The following is a 25,545-nucleotide window of genomic DNA, read 5'->3' as shown; positions in this document are numbered from 1 at the left end:
TTGACCAAGGACTACTTCTCTTGGTGCTCTGCATTTAGTAAATGGTGCATATTGCTGCCACTGTGCACAGGTGGTTGGATGAGTGCACATTTAAAGCTGTGGATGGGGTGTTGGTCAAGTGGGTTGCTTTAACCTGGATGGTGCTGAAAATCAAGTGTTATTGGGGCTGCATCATCCTGGCAAGTGGGGAGGAAACATTCCTGACTTGTCTTGTAGACAGGTTTTGCGGAGTCTGGTGGCGAATTATTCGTCGTACAAGTCCCAGCCGCTGACCTGCTGTTCCAGCCAGTATTTATATGGCTCATCCAGTTAAGTTTTTGGTCGATTGTATTGCTGTTGTGTGTCAAGGGGAGATGGTTACATTCTCTCTTGTTGGAGATGGTCATTGCCTGGCACTTGTGGGCACGATGGTTTCTTGCCACTTATCAACCCAAGCCTCAATGTTGTCTGGGTCTTGTTACATGTGGGCACAGACTGTTTCAGTATCTGAAGAGTTGTGAATAGTCCTGAACACAGTATGATCAACAGCGAATATCCCCACTTCTGACCTTATGATGGAGGGAAGGTCAGCGATGAACCAGCTGAAGATGGTTGGGCCGAGGTGACTACCCTGAGGAACTCCAGCAGTTATGTCCGAGGACTGCAATAATTGGTCTCCAAACAATCACAACCATCTTCCTTTGTGCTAGGTATGACCAACCAGCGGAGAAACCACCCCCCCCACCACACGCCACTGATTTGCATTGACTCAATTTTGTCCATAATTGATCCAAGGTTGTAATGAGATATGGAGCTGAGTGGCCCTGGCAGAAACAAAACTGTGCATTGGTGTCAATGTTATTGCTGACTAAGTGCCACCTGATAGCACTGTCATGGACAATTTCCATCACTTTGCTGATGATTCAGTGTAAACGGTTGGAGTGATAATTTGGGTAGATTCGATTTGTCCTGCTTTTTGTACACAGGACATAACTAGGCAACTTTGCACATTGTTGGGTAGATATCAATGGTGTAACCATAAAGGAACAGCTTGGTTAGTGTAGTTCTGGAGCACAAGTCTTTAGTACTATAGCTGCAACATTGTCAGGGCCCATAGCCTTGGCTGTGTTCAATGCATTCAGCCACTTGTGTTATTGCATTGCTTGATGACTACCACAATAATTTTACATTCATCTTCAATAAATTATCAAAATAAACAAGTGTCTGTTATTATGTCCAATGATAATGCTCCTGAGAAATTTGTGCTCGCTGAAAGCAATTTCTCAGACTGACAGAGACTTAAGGTCAAGTGCGGATGAAAGCAAGTGAGTCAGAAACAAGCAATAACTACCTGATGCATTCAGTAATGTTGCCATCTCACTTAGTACCAGCAGTAAGATTGAAGAGTAAATTAAGTGTCTGAAGTGGAAATTAGCTCCCATTAAACACCAACAACCAAAAGCCACTATCTCAAGTGTCTAACCTATAAAATGCTGAAACTGCACACTTGAAATTTTATTAGAATTTGAAGGCATATTATAAAGCAATTAAGGGTTATATTATTACAATATATAATCAAGTAATATTGTCAAACCACAAGAGAGTGCATATCACTTTTCAATAAAACCCCCCTCTTATTTTCACCTGGTACGATTACAATGTGCATCACAATCTTATGAAACAATCTCAGCAGCTAGAACAGCTGCGGTAAAGAAACTATGGAAATATGTGGCCTTCAATGGCTAATCTTCAAAAAAAGGAATCACAAAAAATGGAAATGGAAGATTAAATTGCACAATGTATAAAAATGCCTCAGGTAGTGAAGGCTATAAAAGCAGGATAATCTTGGACTGAAACCAAGTGAATTACGGCTTTAGAGGCTGTGCTAAGTCTCCTGCTCACTATGAAGCACTTTGGGAATCCCAAAGATGTGAGAAGGACCATATAAATAAAAAAAATATATTTTATTTCCTTATATTAGATACAATAAATTTGCAGTAAACCATGGCTAATAAAGCTAAACTCATTATGGACCATTCTGGGAATCCCGCAATTTTTATGAACTGCACATTCAGCATTGTTCACAAAATAAAATAATAAAACAATAGCCATCGTGATTTTTTTAAAAAAAAATAACGTTTCTATTCCTTATATAAGCATATTGAGGATAGCAAATGATTAAATGTCAATTGTGCCCTTTTCATCAATATGCTGCAGAAAATTTCAGGCTAAATAGCAAGCACTCCTTCACCTAACTTTGCATAAAGGCAGAAATGGCCAAATTGAGCACCAGGCATAATAAATCTTTATGACCAAGGGATACCTTATATTCTTTTGAGAGTCCCGTTGCAGCATTGCTTCTCACTATCATTAATATCCTCACCACACACAGTACAATGGTTGAACTTTAAGTAATTGTCAGGTTCAATTTTTCAATCCAAAATTTATGCAATAAAACAACAGATAGTGTCTCAAAACGGAAGGCCATTGATTGAGTCTCAGCTTTCACATCATTCTCATCATACTGCACAAAGGGAGTCCATTTGACGGTGTTTGTGCTAGCTCTCTGCAAGGGAAACTCAGCTAGTTCCATTCCACCGCCTACACCCCATAGCCCTGCAAATTTTCTCTCTTCAGGCAATTATGCTATGACAGACACAACACATGAAGAGTGTTCAACTTCTCTGTGATAGCCAATATGGCGGAGAGTGATAGAGACAGGGATCGACGCAGACTAACAGAGTTAGGGAGAGAAAGAAACAGAGATGGTCAGAAGAACGTCAGAATTCAGATGTTCCGAAATAGGGAGTAGCAGAGAGAGAAATGCCAGGAGACCCGATGATGACAGTTTAGAAGCAAAGGGTGGGGGTGGTGGTGGTGGAGAAAAGTGACAGGCTTTCAGGGGACCCCGAGGTTACATCAAGGGGACAGTGACAGACACATCCACAGACTGTACAGTCAGGTTACATGGGACCACAACATTTGTCACAATTTACAATGACATATGTAACAAAAAAAATCCACAAACCTATCTTCAGAAAAAAAATCCACACTGAACTCAAAACAGTACAAGGCAGACAATCTGAGTGTTTTTGGAGCTGTGTGTGGAATCAATGTTTGATATTTTCAAACTGTGGTGTATTCTCAACAAGGGCAAGAGTTAAAGGTTTAAAATGGAAATGGGATCCCTTTCCCACCTTTAAAATATAGCACTATTGCGTATGCAGTTTTCCAGGTGCTCGAGTGTTAACTGGACCAACGCCAGTTGCTGAAGTCAAAACAAAGATACTGAGTTTTTCATTGCTGAGAGAGTTTACTGACTTTGTTCAGTGTCAACACTCCTCATCCCCCTGGTCCCAGCTATCCCACATTTGTGTGTTCAAATACCCATCACCTGTCTCCCTTAACATTGTAACTGACGTTAACAAATCATCACAATCTAATTGATAAGATATCGACCGATTCCCCATTTCTTTAAATTAAAACTTTTAAAAATACAACCATTTTTTAAACTAATTGAAGAAACAATATATTTTTTCATCTATGTCTCACATTATAATACAACCAACGATTAGTAGGTCCAATATTCCCCCTTCTTTAAACAAAACTCTTTCTTTTCTCACTTTGCCAAATACAAATAATTACATAGCTATCAATGAAAATATTGGTCTTCCATTTCTCATAACACAAGGTATACCTCTTCCAGTACATCTAATAATTTCTTGGAGCAAGCAGCTCTCTTCGTAAAATAGTCTGACAATTGGTGACTTGCATCCACCCATTTTATTTTGGAAATCTCTTCTTCCCAACATTTCCTTTATACTGGCAAGTTCAATCCTCAAACTGTTTGCAATGACGCCTTTTGCTGAATGGACATTGTCGCAAAGGGAACAGTTATCCACATAGCATCCTATGGGCAAACTTTTCTCAAATAGCTCTTGCATATGGTTTCCTTTCTGCGGCAGGTGGTGAGAGAACCAACAAGAGGAAAAAACATACTTGGCCTCATCCTCACCAACCTACCTGCCGCAGATGCATCTGTCCATGACAGGATTGGTAGGAGTGACCACTGCAGTCGTTCTGAAGATGAAGTCCCACCTTCACATTGAGGATACCCTCCAGCGTGTTGTGTGGCTCCACTAACTGTGCTAAATGGGATAGATTTTGAATAGATCTTGCAACTCAAGACTGGGCATCCATGAGGCCCTGTGGGCCATCAGCAGCAGCAGAATTGTACTCGAATACAATCTATAACCTCATAGTCCGGCATATCCCCTACTCTGCCATTACCATCAAACCAGGGGATTAACCCTGGTTCAATGAAGAGTTCAGGAGGGCATGCCAGATACAGCACCAGGCATACCTAAAAGTGAGGTGTCAACCTGGTGAAGCTATAGCACAGGACTACTTGCATGTCGAAAAGCATAAGCAGCGAGTGATAGACAAAGCTAAACAATCCTACACCCAACGGATCAGATCTAAGCTCTGCAGTCCTGCCACATCCAGTCGTGAATGGTGATGGACAATTAAACAACTCACTGGAGAAGGAGGCTCCACAAATATCCCCATCCTCAATGATGGAGGGACCCAGCACATCAGTTCAAAAGTTAAGGCTGAAGCATTTGCTACAACCTTCAGCTAGAAGTGTCGAGTGGATGATACATCTCGGTATCCTCTGGAAGTCCCCAGCATCACAGATGCCAGTCTTCACACTCCATGTGGTATCAAGAAACAATTGAAGGCAATGGATACTGCAGTCTATGGGCCCTGACAATATTCCAGCAATAGTACTCAAGACTTGTGTTCCAGAACTTGTGGTGCCCCAAGCCAAGCTGTTCCAGTATAGCTGCAACACTGGCACCTAACCAGTTATGTGGAAAATGGCCCAGGTATGTCCTGTACGCAAGAAGCAGGGCAAATCTAACCCGGCCAATTACCGCCCCATCAGTCTACTCTCCATCATCAATAAAAAGTTATGGAAGAGGTTATGAACAATGCTATCGAGCGACACTTGCTTAGCAATAACCTGCTCACGGACGCCCAGTTGGGTTCTACCAGGGCCACTCAGCTCCTGACCTCATTACAGCCTTGGTTCAGACATGGACAAAAGAGCTGAATTCGAGGTGAGGGGAGAGTGTCTGCCCCTGACATCAATGCAGCATTTGACCGAGTGTGGCATCAAGGAGCCCCAGCAAAACTGTGGTCAACAGGAATCAGGGGGAAAGCTCTCCACTGGTTGGATTCATACCTAGCACAAAGGAAGATGGTAATGGTTGTTAGAAATCAGTCATCCCAGCTTCAGGACATCACTGCAGGGGTTCCTCAGCGTACTATCCTAGCCCAACCGTCTTCAGCTGCTTCAATGACCTTCCTTCCAACGTAAGGACATAAGTGGGTATTGTTCGCTGATGATTGCACAACGTTCAATGTTCAGCACCATTCACGACTCCTCAGATACTGAAGCAGTTCATGTCCTAATGCAGCAAGACCTGGACAATATCCAGGCTTGGGCTGACAAGTGGCAAGTAACATTCGTGCCACACAAGTGTCAGGCAATGACCACCTCCAACAAGAGAGAATCCAACCATCGCCCCTTGATATCCAATTGCACTACCATCACTAAATTCCGCCAATATCAATATCCTGGGGGGGTTACCATTGACCAGAAACTGACTGGACTAACCATATAAATACTGTGGCTATCAGAGCAGGTCAGAGGCGAGGAATCCTGTGACAAGTAACTCATTTCCTGACTCTCCAAAGCCTGTCCACTATCTACAAGGCACAGGTCAGGAGTGTGATGGAATGCTCCCCACTTGCCTAGATAAGTACGGTTCCCACAGCACTTAAGAAGCTGGACATCGCCCAGGACAAAGCTGCCCGCTTGATTGACACCACATCCAGAAACATTCACTCCCTCTACCACCAATACACAGTAGCAGTAGTGTGTACCATCTACAAGATGCACTGCAGGAATTCACCAAGGCTCCTTTGACAGCATCCTCCAAACCCACAACCACTACCATCTAGAAGGACAAGGGCAGCAGATAGATAGGAATACCACCAACTGGATGTTCCCCTCCAAGACACTCACCATCCTAACTTGGAAATATATCGCCGTTCCTTCACTGTCGCTGGGCCAAAATCCTGGAACTCCCTTCCTAACAGCACTGTGGGTGTACCTACACCATGTGGACTGCAGTGGTTCAAGAAGAGAGCTCACCACCACCTTCTCAAGGGCAACTAGGGATGGGCAATAAATGCTGACCCAACCAGAGATGCCCACATCCCATGAAAGAAAAAAGAGCCTACCCTTGGTGAGAGTTCACTGACTTTGTTTGGTGTCAACACTCATCACATCCCCCCAGTGTCCCAGCTAGCCCCTATTTCAATGTGTTCAAATACTCATTACTTGTTTTATTGAACAATGTAATTGACATAAACAAACCTTGACAAGGTAATTGATAAGACATTGACACAGAAATGTACGAGAGAAACAGACAGTAAAAGGGAGACACAGGCTGAGAGGGTGCCTGAGGCTTCGCAAGTGACAGATGGCCCAGAAGGTCGGAGAGCGAGAGCGCTTTATTCTACATCAAATCTGTGATTTTACTGTTTTGGGAGTAGGATTGTGATTCTGGAACACATCTTACTGCTAAATTTTAACGGTGAAATGTTTCAGTTCATAAAGCAAGTCATAAAATCCCATCTCCATCAATGTTACGAAGACAATATGGGAATTACAATTTCAATTTAGAAACCTGAAGCACGCATCACTGGTAAAATTACTCCAATTAATTTGAGTGGGGAAAAAGAAAGGAAATTAAAGAATGCAATCCACTAAGCATTAATTACAATCTTTATGTGCTTGCATAAATTACTTATATACTTGTAAACAAAAAGATAATTTTAGAAAGCAAAGGTTGTTGTTCACTGAAACGCATAAATTGAAGAAGAGAGAAATACTGAAACACGATTTTTCCATCAGTTTCAATGAGAACATTTTGAAGACTTTTTCTCTGAACATTTCTGCAATAAAACTTAAATTTACTGGCTACACTTTTGTGCATCCTTTTGTGGCAAGCTCCACGTAACACCAAGTGTATTGCACTGAATAAGTGATTTTGTGAACAATGCATGAAACAGGCTTCACAAGGTTCAAGGAAAGGTTATTTTAAAGATAACTGTCTTCATAAAAAGCCTGGTGAGGTTTGCTTTGTTGAAGGGGGGGGGGGGCCTTTCATCATTGGTTGTGAGGCAGCTGATGGGATAACAACAAATATGCAAAGAGAGCAAGCAACTGACACAAAAAAAAGTTACTGCCAGGATGTCGCTGTTCCTGTTCAGGCGTTAAACGAATATACAAATTATATGTCCACAACAAAAAAAAAGCTACTTTCTTTCTGCAGAAAAAGTCTCATAGGGCCCAAAATCTGCACCTTATCAGTGGTGTGGCTGATGTTGTGGGCACAAGCTTAATATTTAAAGTAATGCCTTATGATCATCTTATATTATACCAGATATTACATGGATTTCAACATTCCCTCATCTCAATGCAGAAAATAACTCCAGCTTGGGCTGGCCTTTGTCTTTTTTAAGTGGAGACTCTGATGAAGGTTTATGTACTATGAATCTCATAGAGCCCCTTCTGAGCTCTCTGATGTGGCAGCGAAGATTAATTGTGGACTGCGGAGCATTGTTAAAGCAGGTCCTTTTGATGATCAAATGTTTACTCATCACTGGCCACAATTAAAGGATTAACCATTTTTAAACAATTAGGCAGATAAAATGCAAACAATACTCTGCAAACCAGTTGATAGTCGGTTCGCTTACTTTTTGGCCGCATAAGATTAACTCCTCTGTCATTTAATCCCTCCTGTTTCCCAACCAATCACAAACCTTCCTTTTGTCTCATTTCCCACCCACCCCTTGATCAAACCTATTACATTTCTAACTTTTTCCTAGTTCTAATGTAGGATCAGCAGCCTGAAACATTAACTCTGTTTCTCTCTCCACATGTTATCTGATCTGCTGAGTGTTTCCAACATTTTCTCTTTTTATTTCAGATTTCCAGCATCTGCAATATTATATTTTCAATTTGTGGTCCTCCATGTTGAATTTTAAAGAAGGCGCCAACATTTGAGCTATTTTGTAAATGGTTTAAAATAAAACAAGTTTTTAAAAATGTAAATCACAGGATAAAAGCCCTGCTTTTGTCAAATTACGCTTGATTCATATGATCATAATCATTTCTTCAAAAAGACTGAATCCAAACTTCTGTTGTGAAGTCTCAGCTGCTATAGCAAACTCCTACTTCTTGCATGCTGTGGCTCGTGCAGTTCACATGGACAGATATTGTGGTGATGACACAATTTCCCAGGTTGCACAGACAGCATAACACAGCAGTTGAATCTGGGCTACAAGCCTAAGATAGCCAGCACTGACATCTGCCTGGATTTAGTCTGTGAAAGGAAATAAGAGCAATATGGCGAAAGTGGTCGCCACAAGAAGTTAGTCTTCCAACTCAAGATACGTTAACAGTGCTCAAAGTATCTAAATAGTAAAGTGCAGGTCAATATAGGAGAGAGGAAGTGAAGGGGCAGGTGTTGCATCTTTTGCGTGGGCATTCACCTGCCCCTTTACTTCCTCTCTCCTCACCGTCCAAGGGCCCAAACACTCCTTTCAAGTGAAGCAGCATTTCACTTGCATTTCCCCTAACTTAGTCTACTGCATTCGTTGCTCCCAATGCGGTCTCCTCTACATTGGAGAGACCAAACGTAAACTGGGCGACCGCTTTGCAGAACACCTGCGGTCTGTCCGCAAGAAAGACCCAAACCTCCCTGTCGCTTGCCATTTTAACACTCCACCCTGCTCTCTTGCCCACATGTCTGTCCTTGGCTTGCTGCATTGTTCCAGTGAAGCCCAACGCAAACTGGAGGAACAGCACCTCATCTTCCGACTAGGCACTTTACAGCCTTCCGGACCGAATATTGAATTCAACAACTTTAGATCTCGAACTCCCTCCCCCATCCCCACCCCCTTTCCGTTTCTTCCCCCTCCCTTTTGTTTTTTCCAATAATTTATATAGATTTTTCTTTTCCCACCTATTTCCATTATTTTTAAATCTATACCTGTAATGCCCTGTCAGTCTTTCCACCCCACCCCCACTAGAGCTGTATCTTGAGTGTCCAGCCATCCATTCTTAATTAGCACATTCTCTTAGATAATATCACCACCTTTAACTCGTCTTTGTTCCTTTGTCTGTGACATCTTTTGATCATCTGCTCCTATCACTGCTTGCTTGTCCCTACTACCACCCCCTCTCCCCCAGTTTCTCTCCCCCCACCCCACCCCCCACCTTAAACCAGCTTATATTTCACCCCTCTCCTAACTTTACTCAGTTCTGCTGAAGGGTCATGAGGACTCGAAACGTCAACTCTTTTCTTCTCCGCCGATGCTGCCAGACCTGCTGAGTTTTTCCAGGGAATTCTGTTTTTGAGTAGGCAGATTATCTGAACGGCTATAAATTGAGAGAAGGGGATGTGCAACGAGACCTGGGTGTCCTCGTACACCAGTCGCTGAAGGGAAGCATGCAGGTGCAGGAGGTGGTAAAGGAGGCAAATGGTATGTTGGTCTTCATAGCCAGAGGATTCGAGTACAGGAACAGAGATGTCTTGCTGCAATTATACCGGGCCTTGGTGAGACAACACTTGGAATATTGTGTGCAGTTTTGGTCTCCTTGTCTGAGGAAGGATGTTCTTGCTATAGAGGGAGTGCAGCAAAGGTTTACCAACTGATTCCTGGGATGACGGGACTGACATATGAGGAGAGATTGAGTCGGTTAGGATTATATTCGCTGGAGTTCAGAAGAATGAGGGGGGATCTCATAGAAACCTATAAAATTCTAACAGGACTAGACAGGGTAGATACAGAAAGAATGTCCCCGATGGTGGGGGAGTCCAGAACCAGGGGTCACAGTCTGAGGATACGGGGTAGACCATTTAGGACTGAGAGGAGGAGAAATTTCTTCACCCAGAGAGTGGTGAGCCTGTGGAATTCGCTACCACAGAAAGTAGTTGAGGCCAAAGCATTGTGTGTTTTCAAGAATGAGTTAAATATAGCTCTTGGGGCGAAAGGGATCAAAGGATAAGGGGAGAAAGCGGGAGCAGGCTACTGAGTTGCATGATCAGCCATGATCATAATGAATGGCGCAGCAGGCTTGAAGGGCCGAATGGCCTACTCCTGCTTCTACTGTCTACGTTCCTATGTTTCTAATATTTGATAGCCCTGCTGTCATTGTGGGGGTGGGGGTGGAAAACGAAGGGGGAGGAGATGCCATTTTACATTTTAAATTATATTCCTTTGGTGTGCAAACACTGCCCTCCTTAATCAGATGAGTGATGTGATCCAGGTTGTGGACACCTAGGTGTACGCAATACTCTTTGGTCAAGTCAGGAATGCACTTGTCTCAATGGTTGCAGCTCAAAATTCAGGGCAGAGCATTTCACTCTACCCATACCCCTGCCACTATATGTAACCTCTGTATTTTAAATGCCCTGTGGCTGTAGCACACTGGTCCCAGAGAATGCATTGTCGCAATTTACTGAGGTTACTACACTAAGATCTCCCTCTCTTGCAATTTCCACCACCAAAAAGGACAAGAGCAGCAATGATGGGAACATCAAAACCTCAAAGTCTCACATAATCCTCATGTGTTCAACCTTAACATCCCACTGGATATTGTGGGAAGCCAATTTGCAGTCTAGCAAATGTCAAATGCTAAAGCAGCTGGTTCAGCAGTGTCCGTGCAGAGATGTACAAGCATGGGGGTGGTCACAAGAAGAGACTCCTTGACCTCTGTAATACAATTTAGGAGCCTGGAATTTCAACAAAATTTCAAAGATGTCAATTAAATGCAGTTAGATGAACACAAAAGGTGATCACCAATGCTGTGATCGTCACCACAGAATTTCACATCTATCGGTAACTGGTAAAATTCTCACCTGTATCATCCTCTAGATTCCCCATCTCTCTTCCCCTTAGTTTTTTCAGTCATGTTCATTAATATTTTTAATGATTAATATGCCAACTTGAATGTATCTCAAGCACAAATTGTTTGTGAATTAAAAACGACAAACACATGAGATGCTAAGAGTCATAGCCATTATAATAATGTGCTCTGGGGCAGCTTAAATATCTGTCATATGAATGTTGCTTTATAAGTTAAACAGAAGCTGTGCTCTTAGGTAGTAAAGATAATTTGAAGCTGTCCATCTGTTTGTTGCTGAATGGCAACACTCCTTGAGACAGTGTTACGGACAGGAGGAGGTCAGTTCAAACTGCACTGTTTTCCTCTTATCTGTTCTGCAAACATAACAGCTTATGAATTAGTTAATTTTATTTTACAAATAAGCAGTGGCATATTTTCCCAACCCCTTGGTTTTTGAGAGATCCAATTTTACTGATAACCCTACAGCAAACTCTAGTTAGGATTAACTCAGAAAGTTAGTTTATTTTTACACATTCAAAACCTGCAAAAAAGAGTGTATGAACGTACGAACAAGGAGTAGGCCATTTGGCTCCTCGACCCTGCTCCACCATTTAATAAGATCATAGCTGATCTGATAGTAACCTCAAATCTGCATCCCACCTACCCCCCGACACCCTTGCTTACCAGGAATCTGTCCACCTCTGCCGTAAAAATATTCAAAGATTCTGCTTTCACCACCTTTTCAGAAAGAGAATTGCAACAATTCATGACCCTCTGCTATCATGCCCTCATAATTGCCCTTATTGAAGTTAAAAAACAGAGTCTTGGACCAACTCTTCGCTCCCTCAAATTGAATGTAAAATTCCATCATATGATCACCGCTACCTAAGGGTGCCTTTTCTACAAGGTTATCAACTAATCTTATCTCATTGAGCAAAACCAGGCTGAGTACAGCCTGCTCTCTGGTTGGCTCCAGAACATGCTGTCCTAGGAAGCTATTCTGGAAACATTCTATGGTCTCCTCATCCAGGCTACCTTTATCCATCTGACTTTTTCCAGTTGATATGTAGATTAAAATCTCCCATGATTATTGCTGTGCTTTTCTGACAAATTCCCATTATTTTTCCTTTATACTTCAACCTACCACGTGGTTACTCTTAGGGGGCCTGTCTCCCACAAGTAACTTTTTGTCTCTATGCAAACCGTTTCCACATCCTGTTTTCTTGAACTTAGGTCATCCCTCTCTATTGTGCTAACATCATCATTAACTAACAGAGCCGCCCCTCCACCTTTTCCTTGCTTCCTGTTCTTCCGAAATATCCTACACCCTTTAATATCCAGGTCCCGAACTATGTCCTCCTACAGCCATGCCTCTGTTACAGCTGTCAAATTGTACTTATTTATTTCTAAGTGTGCCCTCAGTTCATTTGTTTTGGTTCGAATGCTTCATGCAATCAGATACAGAGCCTTCAGTTTTATCCTTTTTATAACCTCTAGCCTCATCCGTTGACGAACCGTTAGATTTGTACTCTATCCCTTCCGGTCATGGTCTGTTTTTGATTTCCCGCAATAGCTTTCTCTTTTGCTTTGCCTCTACTCTTTGATTTAACACATCTTCCCAAATTTGATACCTTGTCCCCACTACTTTGTTTAAAACACTCTCTGCTTCCCTAGTTATATGACTTGCAAGAACACCAGTCCCATTCATCTCCTTAATCTGGTTTGTCCTATGCCAATTTGCACGTGGCTCAGGTAATAATCCAAAGGTTATGACCTTAGAGATTCTGCTTCTTAATTTGGTGCCAAGCTCCTCATATTGGCTAAGCAGAACTCCTTCTTTGTCCTGCCTGTCATTGGTACCAACATGGACCACGACATCTGGGTCATCCCCCCCCCACTGCAATTTCCTCACCAGCCCCAACCAGATGTCCCGAACCCTGGCACCGGACAGGTAACACAGCCATCTGGACTCATGCTCTTTGCTATAGAGATCGGTGTCAATCCCTCTGACGAGACCATCCTCTACTACCATTACATTCCCTGTAACTCACCCCATTTGAATGGCTTCCTGTACCACAGTGCCATGGCCAGTTTGCTCATCCACCCTGCAGGCTCCACTCTCATTCAAACAAGCTGAAAAAACCTCAAACCTGTCGAACAATTGCAAGGGTGTAGGCTCCCGCATTCCTGCTCTCAGTCCCCTTGCCTGCCTCACTTGAAGTCACACCCTCCTGCCCCTGACCAAATCAGAAGACCCTATCCTAAGGGTCCTAAACCCTATCCTAAACTGCCTCCTGGAATAAAGCGTCCAGGTAACTTTCCCCCTGCCTGATGTGTCACAGTGCCTGCTGCTCAATAACTCAGAGCCGAAGTTCCTGCAGCTGCAAACACTTGCTGCAGATATGTTTGCCTGGATCACACTGGTATCCAGGAGCACCCACATCCTGCAATCGCAGCACACGACCTGCCCTGCCATCTCCAATATGTGTTATTTAATTAATTAGCAATTATTAATGAAACCTACAATAGGTTTTGCACTATCAGTAAACTTTACAATACTGATAAAACTTAGTTTCTAATAATATCAGTTACTGATTTACTCGCTCCTTCTGCAGCAAAGTGGAAATCAAATACTGGAGGCTGAAAAAGAGTAGAAGAAAAAAAAAAGCACCTCCTCCCCTCCCCCATCCTTCACCAATCTTCCCACTCAGCACAGTTCAATTCCTGCAGTAAACCTTACCTAAAGCACCTCTTTCCCCCTATGAATCGAATTCCCACTTTGAACCAAATTTCCAAATATACTCACTCGGTCTGTGTCTCACTCAGGCAGAAGTCTCCCCTCACTGACCCTGCTCAATTTCCCATTCTGCATTCAGACAGTAAAGAGATGGATAAAGGAAAGGAGGTTTACAGTACAAAGACCACAGAAAAACTGAACATTGGAACTCTCATGAGTTCCAGGGTCCCAAAGTCAGAGTCCAATGAAGAAGTCTTTCATGTCGGCATTTAATGGTTGGCTGGCTGGAGACCAGTAGTGTAAGATTTGCTTTTTCAAACGGCATTGATGTTGCAAGATGAAGTAGGCATGCAGAGATGGTGTCAGTTCTGTAGATGATGATACAAAATCTTGCAGTAGAGTCAGGTTAGATGGGCTGGTGGTCCAACCTGGACAGAGCTTGCTTCTGTGTTGCCTGCCAGTTGGACGTTAAACAGCAGACTGGCTGCACAGCTCAGAAAGGTAATATTAAACTGCTCCAAAGGCTAGAGTCTTGGATCATGTGACCTTCCTTCTCAACAGTGACTTCAGCAAAGCATGTTTGTCCAGTATCTGGAATTTGGCTTTGAATTTCAGGACTGATAATGTCTCTGCCATTATGGATTGAAAGGGGTGTTATTCGTGAAGAAGGCCTGGTGTTTGGGAAGCCATTGTGTCAACAGACCCACGGACTCCACTAGCAAAGGCTTATCAAATGCAAATGACATTCCTGTAGCTCCCTTTGAAATTGATCTATGCAGTCCCAGATGGTCTGTTAGAAGCTCCTTAAGGCATAACAAAGTGTGACATTCCTGAAACTAAGAGAACTTTTTTGTTCTGGAGACCGCTGTGGATAATTTCCAGACAGAGGGTCAACCATCTTATTTATCTTTGTTCAGCAGAAAAGTCCAGTTTAAAAATAAGAAATAGGAATAAGGATAAAGTTTTTAAATATATACAGTGTTGGGGTTCTGTTCCATGTTGGAGGAACCCAACAATAGAAGGGTAGAATTATCAACTAACCAAGAAGTCTAGTTTGTGCTCTGCAGAAAAACAGATGTTTTCCATTCTTGCACAAGGTATTGACAGTAATTAGTCCAGTCACAAAAAGTTACATTTTAAACACATGACATCCCAAAGCTCTTCAGGTAATAGCCAGTAGCATTTTCAACCTTCATCAGGCATGTACAGAAACAAAAGCAATACAGATGACCATTTACATCTTATTTCGCCAATGATTGTGTGCTGCTCACTCATATTCAAGGATATTCAGCTACCACAATTAAATTTCCAAGACTGAAGTGACGGACCAGCCCGTGCCTTGTCATCCAGTCAACCACCAGCACAACCACACTCTTCAGCACACCTATAACAACTAAGCTCATCGAGCGATTCAAAGGAAGGTAGCTTTTTTTTGTGGGATCATGCTGGACAGTGTCATTAAAATATCACCTACATTTCTAACGTAATTAAATGGCAGTGAAGCATTTAATGCCATGCCGCAAGTGCAATAGGTGCAATTTAATTACATTAGGTAAATGTTACAGGTCAGAAACAGGCCTTATTGGTACAGCTGGACTACACCAGTCTGTGTGCTCCCCACTCGCCTCCTCCTATCTCATTTATGTCATCATATCAAAATTTTGTTTTTTTTTCTCTCCTGTATTTATCTAGCTTCCCCTAAAACGCATCTATGCTATTCACATCAATTACACCACACAGTGGTGAGTTCAACATTGTCACCACTCTCTGGATCAAGAGGTTTTTCCTGAATTCCCTGTTGGATTTATTGCTAAATGCTGCTTATAGGTGACTATTTCATATTTATAACCCCTATTTTTGAACTGCCCCACAAGTTGAAACATCCTCTCTACATCTACCCTTGTGGGTGGAGCAGGGGGTGCCAAGAAGAAAGAGACAATGGCGTAGTGGCAATATCACTGGTGATCTAGAAGCTCATGCTAATGCTCTGGGGACCTGGTTTCAAATCCCACCATGGCAGCCGATGGAATCGGAAATCAATTGATAAAATCTGGAATTGAAACCTCGTCTCAGTAATGCTGAACATGAAAATTTAATTGACTGTTGCAAAAACCCAGCTGGCTCACTAATGTCCTTTTGGGAAAGAAATCTGCCATCCTTACCTGGAGCAGTCTGACTCCAGACCCACGACAATGTGGTTAACTCTTAACTGCCCTCTGAAATGGCCAAGCAAGCCACTCAGTTCGAGGGAAATTAGGGATGAGCAACAAATGCTGGCCTTGCCAGTGATGCTCACATCCCATTAAGGAATTTTTAAAAAAGTTCCTTCATAATTTTCAAGAGCTATATCAGGTCACCTCTCAATCTTCTCTTTTCTAGAGAGAAGAGCCCCAGGCTGTTCAATCTTTTTCGATAGTTGTACTTTCTCATCACTGTGAATCTCCTATGCCTCCACATCCTTTATGGAATATGGAGACCAGAAATGTGCAGTGCACCAAATGTGGTTTAACCAAGGTTCTGTACAAGTTGAGTGTAATTTCTTGGTTTTAGAGTTCTCTTTGTCTAGGAGTGAACTCCACTGCTTTGTTTGCACTTTTTATGCTTCTTTTTAACCTGCAATAATTTTAATGATTTGTCTATTCGCATACCAAAGTCTCTTTGCTCTGCTATCCTATTTACAAAATTATTTGCCAAGGAGTAGACGGCCTCCTTAATCTTCCTGCCACACTTAGCTATATCGAAATGCATTTGGCATTTACATGCCAATTCTGCAAGTTTAAGGTCCTTACTGCTTTGTCGATCCTCCTGAGCTGAACCCCAATCTTTGTTTTCTTTCTTTCCAATACAAAAATAAAACTTGGCTCACTTCTTGCGTAGATGGAGGCTTTAAGACTGGCATACAATTTGTAAAAGAAAACATCCAATGTACCAGAAATTTTGTTGACAAAAAGTCAACAATAGCACGTTTTTAAAATCTTTCAGTGTACTACGTAAAAATCAGGTCATTCAGCTCAGCAAGTTAATTACTACTACAGGCTATGTACAATTTACCTGCTGTCAAGTCCCAACTTATATTCACGCCTGAGGGAATAGCATATCTAAAATTTACAAGATAAACCTCTTCGGAACTTCTTCTTACCCAAGGAAACCTAATGAAATGACGCTATATCAATCTCAGATTACAATCTACGTCATTCAACCTTGACCAGTTTGAATGAACAGATGACATTTATAAAGATTTTGCAGCACATGTTTGATTATGTCGAATGGATTTTTTTTTTACTTCATTTACAGAATGTGGACATCATGGGCAAAGTCAGCATTTATTGCCTATTCTAAATTGCCAGTTAAAGAATAGTAGTGAGTTGCCTTCTTGACAATCAAATGGTTCGTCAGGCCATCTCTGAAAGTAATTAGAAGGCAAAGGGCTTTGGGTCAGAAGTCAAATCGAGACCAAGCCAGGTAAGGATGGCAGATTTCCTTTCCTAAAAGGTCATTCAAAATCCTTTAGATCCATTAATGTCAGTCTGGTAGTTATGTGGTCATCATTACTGATAGTGATTTACTTAATTCACTGAATTGAAATTCACCAGCTGCTGTGGCAGGATTTGAACTCATATCTCTGAAGCATTAGTCAAGACCTCCAGGTTACTAGTCCTGTAACATAACCACTGGAGAGCAGTTAGCCCAGTTGGCTAGACGGCTGGCATGCGGATTAGATTAACCCCAAAGGCACAAGTTTCAACTCCTGTTCTGGGGCCTGCCTCCTTGCCCTACCCGTAGTACAAAAATCGTGAAATACAGCAAATATTCACTTAGGGCATGCTTTTGGGCAGAGAGCTCAAGAAAAACATAACCACTATGCTAACTTCTCCAATATCAAATTTTTCCATTAAACAGTTAACCAAAAATAGCAGAGACTCCTTTTTCTAGGAATCCTTTTTAGATATCTACTACCCTGTGTTAGTCCTGAACATTAACTGAAGATTCTGAATGTTGTATTTTACATCTGTCTTTGCGGTTTAAAATAAACGGCCTGTATAAAACAAATTCATTATTTCTTTCAGGTACAACTAAAGACCTGGCCAACTTTCTCCAGTGAAAACAGGCTGAATTCTGTGAACCTTTCTTCAGAGCTTAAAACTGAAGCCAGTAACATTCTTTGTTGCTTTTCTATGATTGTTTCCAGTCCATCAATGTCCTTAAAAAGGAACCAGGGAATAGCACAGGATTAAAACGATCATTTGCTTTTATAACCAAACATCATGAGATATGTTTCAATACTCTCCTTTTAGCTTTGTTAGTAATTGTGTCACACTTAAATGGCAGAGCAGGCTCAAGGGGCTGTAAGGTCGACTCCTGCTCTTATTGCTTACATTTGTCAATATACTTTCACAGAGCAGTCGGTAATTCCACCCGAATCCTTTACTTTCAGGGATTCAATCTGCATAGATTAATTATTGAGCAACATGTACGAGCCTACATTCACATTTTAGACAAATGGCACAAGGTACCTACCAGCATGTCTGTGGCGTGAAGATAATGTTTGCTTGCCATGCATCGTTCCAATTTCTGTGGCACCTGTTTGATATTCTCAATTTCATCAAGCAGATTTAGTACATGCTTGTGCTCAATACCTTCAATCCACAGTTTGCGTAATTCATCCCTTTTGCAGTGGAGTAGCATTTTGCATGAGAGCAAATTCTCCTTCACCTGCTTGATCTTGTTGCGTGAGCTGGTGATACGTTCTGTGATGCTTTGATATGTTCTAATGGCTGTGGTAAGTTCTGTGTAGTGCTGTACAATCAATTCATCCAAGTCATGGTCGCATTTCTCGTAAGCTTCCTCCAAACGGCCCTTTTCAGCTTCTCGATCCTGAACATCATCACTTGTTGACAGAGTTCTACAGGAAGACATAAGAAACTTTGAAGTAGGAAGAATTTCACTTGTGTGTACCACAGCCAATGACGAAAACGGGAAAATTATTTTCACCAATAGCACTTGAATATGACTGAAGTATTTTATCAGAATAGTAAATGGATTTTTTTTTTTTTACATGCTTTGCAAAACTCTCAATTTGATTGTTTGATTGACTATATTTTGGTAATTCTTTATAATAAGCATTATAAGTAGAATTTACATAATTATGAACTTTGCATATCTTATTTTTCGGCATATCAATCCTTAGACTTAAAAATAATGCACTCTATATGAAACACTGCAACATTTCTAAGAGACTAATGCGGTGCTACGTAAATGGAAGGCAAACATTTTAGCAACCTCTTGGTCACCATCCCACAATTCCAAGTTGTTGTACAAGGTGACATTATGTTAGATATTGTGTAATCTTCCCCAGGAGCTTTCACTTTAGTGGCATGAACTGGATTGTTACAAAAACAGAATAGCCATTCTGTACCAATTAACTGCTTCTATCAGTCAAAATGCTCATGCACAGTGCATTTCAATTTTTACATTTTAACTGAGTTAAATATAAAAAACAGACAACAGTACTTTAATTTTACTTGATAAATCATGCTTGGGTAGAAATTATAATTTTCAGCTACCAAAAACATGTATTACATTAACCATCAAGCTAACCAGATTGTTATGACCGATGCAGTTGGTGCAACTGAGTTATTGAAAAATCCCAGAGGAAAACTTAAAATGATAGGTTATGACAGTTGTTTAAAGTGGTATGTTTGAGATGCAACTCTGAAATCAGGAATCAGGCTACCAGTTCGAGGTTTGAGACTTAACCAGATACCAGGCAAAGCATTTTCACCTTACGAATTCAAGATGAGGTTCTTTTCACTTCAGCTGCCTTTTGATCTCACATTGGCTCTGCTTTGCATACCCAAAAACTGAAGTTATACCTATCACCCCCATTGAATGTTAATTTTCACTGTATCAACAACCCCTGAACTAAACCTCTCTAACAATAAAACCCCTTTCATAGTGCGAATTTTATTAGTTATATAAACATATTGCTTGGTATCTGCTGGATAGCTATCATTTTTCACCACACTTCTTGAATGATGTATTCAAAAAATACAAATGCACACCATCTCTCTTACATATCAAAACTGGTACACAAGGCACCCAGGCTAGCTGGCTTTAATCCAAATAAGCCACACCTGCAGACTAAACCTCTACTTTAAAAGAAAATTATTTTATACATTAATAGCTTCATGACACAGACTAAAGGGAACTGTGTGACTTACACATACATTGTACAGGAAAAATAAATGTTTCCACTGAAAAAAAACAAACAAACTGATTGATTCCACTAATCAGTTATCACACAATGAGCTTTGATGGTATTACTACTTCTCAGATCCACAAGTCACGGAAAGAATGGATGTGCTCTCTTACTGCCCATAATCAGTATGTTTTATGTGGAAAGAGCCGTGTATTTTCTCACCCTTGCAGTGTGTATTCCATATAAATAATTCAGCGGCAAACTTTCGCGAATTTAAAATAAATAAAGTTATTTATTCTCACGCGTAAATTAATGCAACATCACACGCTCGGTCTCATGCATGCACACACACACAGATTGGATGCAGATAAAAATAGTGCACTTTTATCGAACACAGTTAATTCAGTTTCTTATTTACAATTGCCAGTCTCCCATGCGGCAGTCCTGTGGTTTCTTGACTGGATTTGATGATTCAAAGTTGAAAGAGGGTCTTGTAAAGCGAAAGGTTGACAGAAGTTTGAGAGGTTTCTTGTGGTCGAATATCAAGGAGGTTGGTTCAAAGGTGAACTGTGAAACTAAAACAGATTATGTACTATGGCTGCTTGAAGGCTTGCAGCTAGTTTCAGGACCTGGTTCTCAGATTGGCTGATGGATCTGCTGGGTCCTGAGATAATACAGCTGTAGCTCCCAAAGCCAATTTTGATCATATGACTGCTGCCCAGGAGGGAAAAACAGAAGAAACAAGAACCCTGGTCCAAACTGTTCTTTCCTTCTGGGTGGGTCTACAGTTGCAAGGCCCACCTAGTCTGATCTGGATGGGGGAGGGGTGCTATTGTGACACAATGGGAAATTAGTGGTTTCGATCTTCCCTTTTGTTCAATATGAAACATGGAGATAGGCAGTCTGGAAACTCCACAGTCTTTAGGTGTTGGCCATTCTTAGACAATTAGATGCTTGATTCCACAGATGGCTTAGAGGAACCCTCACCTATGTCTATATTTAATTAGGTATTCGCCAGGTCTTGATACTGTCTGTAGTCCAAATGCCAAAAGTCATGATTTGCAGCAGTCATCTTAACGGTTTGTTTGTGTCCAATTTTTACAAGTACTGACAAAGTTCATAATATGACATGCCTGTACTCGCATGACACCCAGCATTTCCAATATTTTTGAGTTATGCAGATCAAAGAATCTTTTGAAGTTCGGCTTACTATTTTGTTAATTTTAGGTGGAAAACATAAGGGATAGTGCCTTTCTAACAAGAAGTTCATATGAACATGGAGCAGGAGAGGGCCATTCAGCCATCAAGCCTGCTCCATCACTCAATAAGATCCTGGCTGATCTGACTATAGCCTCCCACCTACCGCTGATAACCTTTCACACCCTTGTTAAACAACAATCTATTTAGCTCAGCCTGAAAAATATTCAAAGAACCTGCCTTTTGAGGAAGGGGGTTCCAAAGACTCACAACCCTCAGAAAAACATTCTCCTCATCTGCCTTAAATGACAAACCCTTTATTTTTAAACTTTGACCCCTAGTTCTAGAATCTCCCACAAGAGAAAACATCCTCGCCACATCCACCCTGTCAAGACCTCTCAGGATTTTAAAAGTTTTGACCAAGTCACCTCTTACTCTTCTAAACTCCATTGGATACAAGAATAATCTGTCCAACCTTTCCTCGTAAGACAACCCACCCGTTTCTGGTATTAGTCTGGTAAGCCTTCTCTGAACTGCTTCTAATGCATTTACATCTTTCCTTAAATAAAGAGACTAATACTGTACACAATAATCCAGATGCAGTCTCACCCATGCCCTGAACTGAACCGTGTACAACTGAAGCATAACCTCCCTACTTTTGCACTCAATTCCTCCCACAATAAATGACAACATCTTATTAGCTTTCCTAATTACTTGCTGTACCTGTCTTTTGTGATTCATGCACTAGGACACCCATGTTCAATTGAATATGGCATTGTAAAACACCTTCAAAAACCCTTGGAGTCAAGTCTTACATGGATACTCAAAAATTTGGTTCTCAACTCACTTTATTAACCATCATAAATAAAAAACATGACTGCAATTGCCTTGATTTGATTTTTTGAACTCATGTGCTTGTCCCAACTACATCAAATTCTCATTGCAGTGATTTTACATTGTGGACTGGGCATCTACTTTTCAGCAAGAAATATTCTATGCACTAAAAATGATGAAAATGTATGTTCAAAGGATGTATGCTCAGTTTCTAAATAACTATCGCATTAAATATAAATTGCTCAAAGTTCATCATAAATAGGTTAGTTGTAAATGCCAACTTGTTGCAGCTCTACATCAAGTTTAACACTCTGTTGGCACTTGCGATGCAGACACACAAACCCAATAATCATTTGAATAAGATACAGGTTTTGCTCAACCTATAATCTAGAAGCAGTCAGCTATTTCAAGGAAGAAGCAGGAAAAAAATAATAATTTTGAAGAAGGGGGAAAAAAGTGCACCAAAACAAATTTTAAAGGCAGCATGCCTTTACCCAGAAGAGATGATCCAAATCCAAAAACATTGAAAGAAGATTTTGATTTATCTTTTGAAATTACAGATACTAAAGCTAACAAAGAGCAAAATTTGAATTGACATTCAAGAAAAAGATGGGTTGGCATATGCTTTTATCCCATCCCTTATGGAGGTGTTAACATCTTGCCTTGCAGACTTTCACAGGCACCAGGTGATCTCCAGTAGCTTGTCCAATTGGCCATTATTTACATGTGCTTGGATAATGAGTGTCAAATGTTATTTAGCTGTGGGGGCATCATAAACATGACTAATCTCATCCCCAACTTGAAACCACTCAGTGGGATCATTGTAGAACCCTGGCCAATTCTGTCACTTCCTATCAGTGAACACCGAGGCCAGCTGAAGAAACCCTACTGGCATTTGTTATGCTGGAATGCATTTTAATGATACTGACATCTAAATTCAGATGCAGCTCTGAAATATGAAATCATGTGATTACCTTAATGCATCACTGCTTTGTGACAAGTGCAATGTGCGCACTATACTGTGTACCTTTCTACATTGCATAAGACATCAGAGGTAAAGAGGAAGTTAAACTGCAGGAAAATGGTGTAGTCTACCACTCAAGTTAACTCCTATAAATCAAATTTTGTTGGAACATTTCATATTATCTTTGATGTTTAATTTTCATTGTATATCGGTACATAGAGAAGAATAAAGAATTCACATTTATTTAGCACTTTCACATTCACAGGGGGGATGCGAAGAACAACATTTTTTTCAACAGAAGCACATTTTTGTACAGTGCGTGGTAATGACCTGGAACTTGCTGCCAACGAGGGTGGTGGAAGCAGAGACGATCAATGACTTCAAAAGGAAATTAGACGAGCACTTGAAGGGAATAAACTTGCAGGGTGATGTGGATAGAGCAGGTGAATATGACTGATTGGTTTGCTCCACAGAGATAGGCTGAATGGTCTCCTCCTTTGTCACAAATCACTCAACACCTCTATATCCAAAGCACTTCACAACCAATTAATTACCTCTGATCTGCAATCACTGTAGTTCAATGCAGCATTAATGTACGTATAGTGAGATGTGACAAAACATTGAACACAAGGAGACCCTTCTGCTTTGCTTTGACCAATGAATACAATATTATGCATTCACCTAAATGAGCGGATGGGTCCATGATTTAAGATTGCATTTGGACAGTGGCACTTCTGGCAATGCAGCACTCCTTAGTACTGCACAAAAGTCTCAATGTTGATTACATACTCAAGGTGGACATCAACCAATGGCAAAAGACCTGCCAAATGACTTGTGCAAATAATACTTTATGCAAAATTTAGGAGTTTTACACCTGTACTGTATCTAGGCAAGGTGATACAGGCATTGAAATTATTAAGTCATAAAAACAAAACTTATTCAAGTGATTAAACAGTGTGAATAAAGTTTTAAATAAGTTCCAAAATGGAAATAGTTGTGGAAAAATGAATTTAAAAATGGTTATACCGGAAAATTATTCAGTTAATACGGGATATTTGCTTCACAGCATAGTCTGGAAATTTTACACAACTGGTCAGTTTGGCCAGGACAAAAAAAAAGTCAGAAATCAAGATGCAAATTATTTTCTTATAGAATTACAAGACTTTTATTACTCCGCTCCAAAAAAATTGGCAAGACAGTCACAATGAATGGAGTAACTGGTTTTCAAAATGTCATTGCCCAGGACATGTAGAAATGAAACTTCATCTTATCAATCTTTGAATGAAGAACAGTTACTTCATGTCGGGATATTAAAGTAGAACTTGGTTGGATTACATGACACTGTTCTATCCCCAGAATGTGATATCTAACAGTCCGAAGGAAAAAGAAAAAGTGGAAATGTCCTACTTATATATTTTTTAAAAACTTAGATTTGTCTTGCATCTTTTGCGCAATGCCCTAAAGTGCTTTATAGTGAATTGTGAAGTATCATTATTTTTGCAAAGTATAATGCAGCAGTCAATTTATGCACTGCAAGCTCCCACAAGCAATGTGACAACGATAGTCAGTGTTTTTTTAAAATACTACTGGAAGGATAAATACTGGCCATGACAAAGTGGAGAATGTCCCTGCTTTTCTTCAAAATAGTATCATGGGATCTTTTAGATCCACCTGTGAAGTAGACATCGCCCTCAGTCCGTCACTGAAGCGATGGCCTAAGTTTTGTGCTGGAATTTGAGCCTAATTACTCAGAGCTGAGTATGCTACCAACTAAGCCACAGCTGATGCCCTCTGTTCTTTAGATATAAAACAGACTTAAATGCAAAAAACGGTGAAAGGGTGCTATGTAGAATATCAAAAAACCAGTGACATTTATATAGCATATACTGTTAGCACGGTTCACAGAATTTTAACAGTGCAGGAGACCATTTGGCCCATCAAATCTGCACTGGCTCTCTGAAAGAAGGCATTCGAATTAGTCCCACTCCCCTACTTTATCCACGCAACATGACACGTTATTCCTTTGCAGGTAGCAATCCAACTCCCTTTTGAATACCTCAATTGAACCTGCCTCAACCACCCTTTTAGATTTCTCTGGGTGAAAACATTTTTCCTCACATCACGTTTACTCCTTATGCCAATTATTTTCAATCAGTGCCCTCTAGGTCTTGATGTTCTCTTGCTTGGGAACAGTTTTTCACTCTTTACCTCATCCATACCCCTCAGGATCTTGAATACCTCTATCAAGCCTCCTCTCAGCCTTCTTTTCTCCAAGGAAAACATTCCCAACCTCTCCAATCTATCCTCGTAGCTACAGTTCTTTATCCCTGCAATCATTCTTGGGAACCTCCTCTGTATTCTCTCCAATGCCTTCACATCCTTCTTCAATTATGGCGCACGGAACTGGACGCAGCTCTCCAGATGAAGCCTAACGAGTGTCTTATACAAATTCAACATGACCTCCTCACTCTTGCACTCAATGCTCCTGTTAATAAAGCCTAAGATGCTATATGCTTTATTAACTGCTCTTTCAACATACCCTTCCATCTTCAATGATCTATGTATATAGACACCATGGTCCCCCTTATCCTGCACCTCCTTTAAGGGCACTCCCTTTAATTTATACGGTCGCACCATTTTCTTCC

At 41.0% G+C, this 25,545-nt stretch overlaps 1 protein-coding gene across 2 annotated transcripts in view; it reads right to left on the bottom strand.

Moving 5' to 3' along the window:
* The window catches only part of exoc4 (exocyst complex component 4), a 509,047-nt gene that overhangs the window by 480,871 nt on the left and 2,631 nt on the right, over positions 1-25,545 (bottom strand). For both annotated transcript variants that reach the window (XM_078553055.1, XM_078553056.1), the window contains exon 2: positions 18,225-18,609. In XM_078553055.1, coding sequence (XP_078409181.1) covers positions 18,225-18,609 — 385 coding nt within the window. The remainder of the gene's footprint in view (positions 1-18,224; positions 18,610-25,545) is intronic.

Source organism: Cetorhinus maximus, chromosome 12 (assembly GCF_964194155.1).
Source record: "Cetorhinus maximus chromosome 12, sCetMax3.hap1.1, whole genome shotgun sequence".
In the NCBI taxonomy this organism is placed as follows: domain Eukaryota; kingdom Metazoa; phylum Chordata; class Chondrichthyes; order Lamniformes; family Cetorhinidae; genus Cetorhinus; species Cetorhinus maximus.
This window is presented reverse-complemented; position numbering and strand designations above follow the sequence as displayed.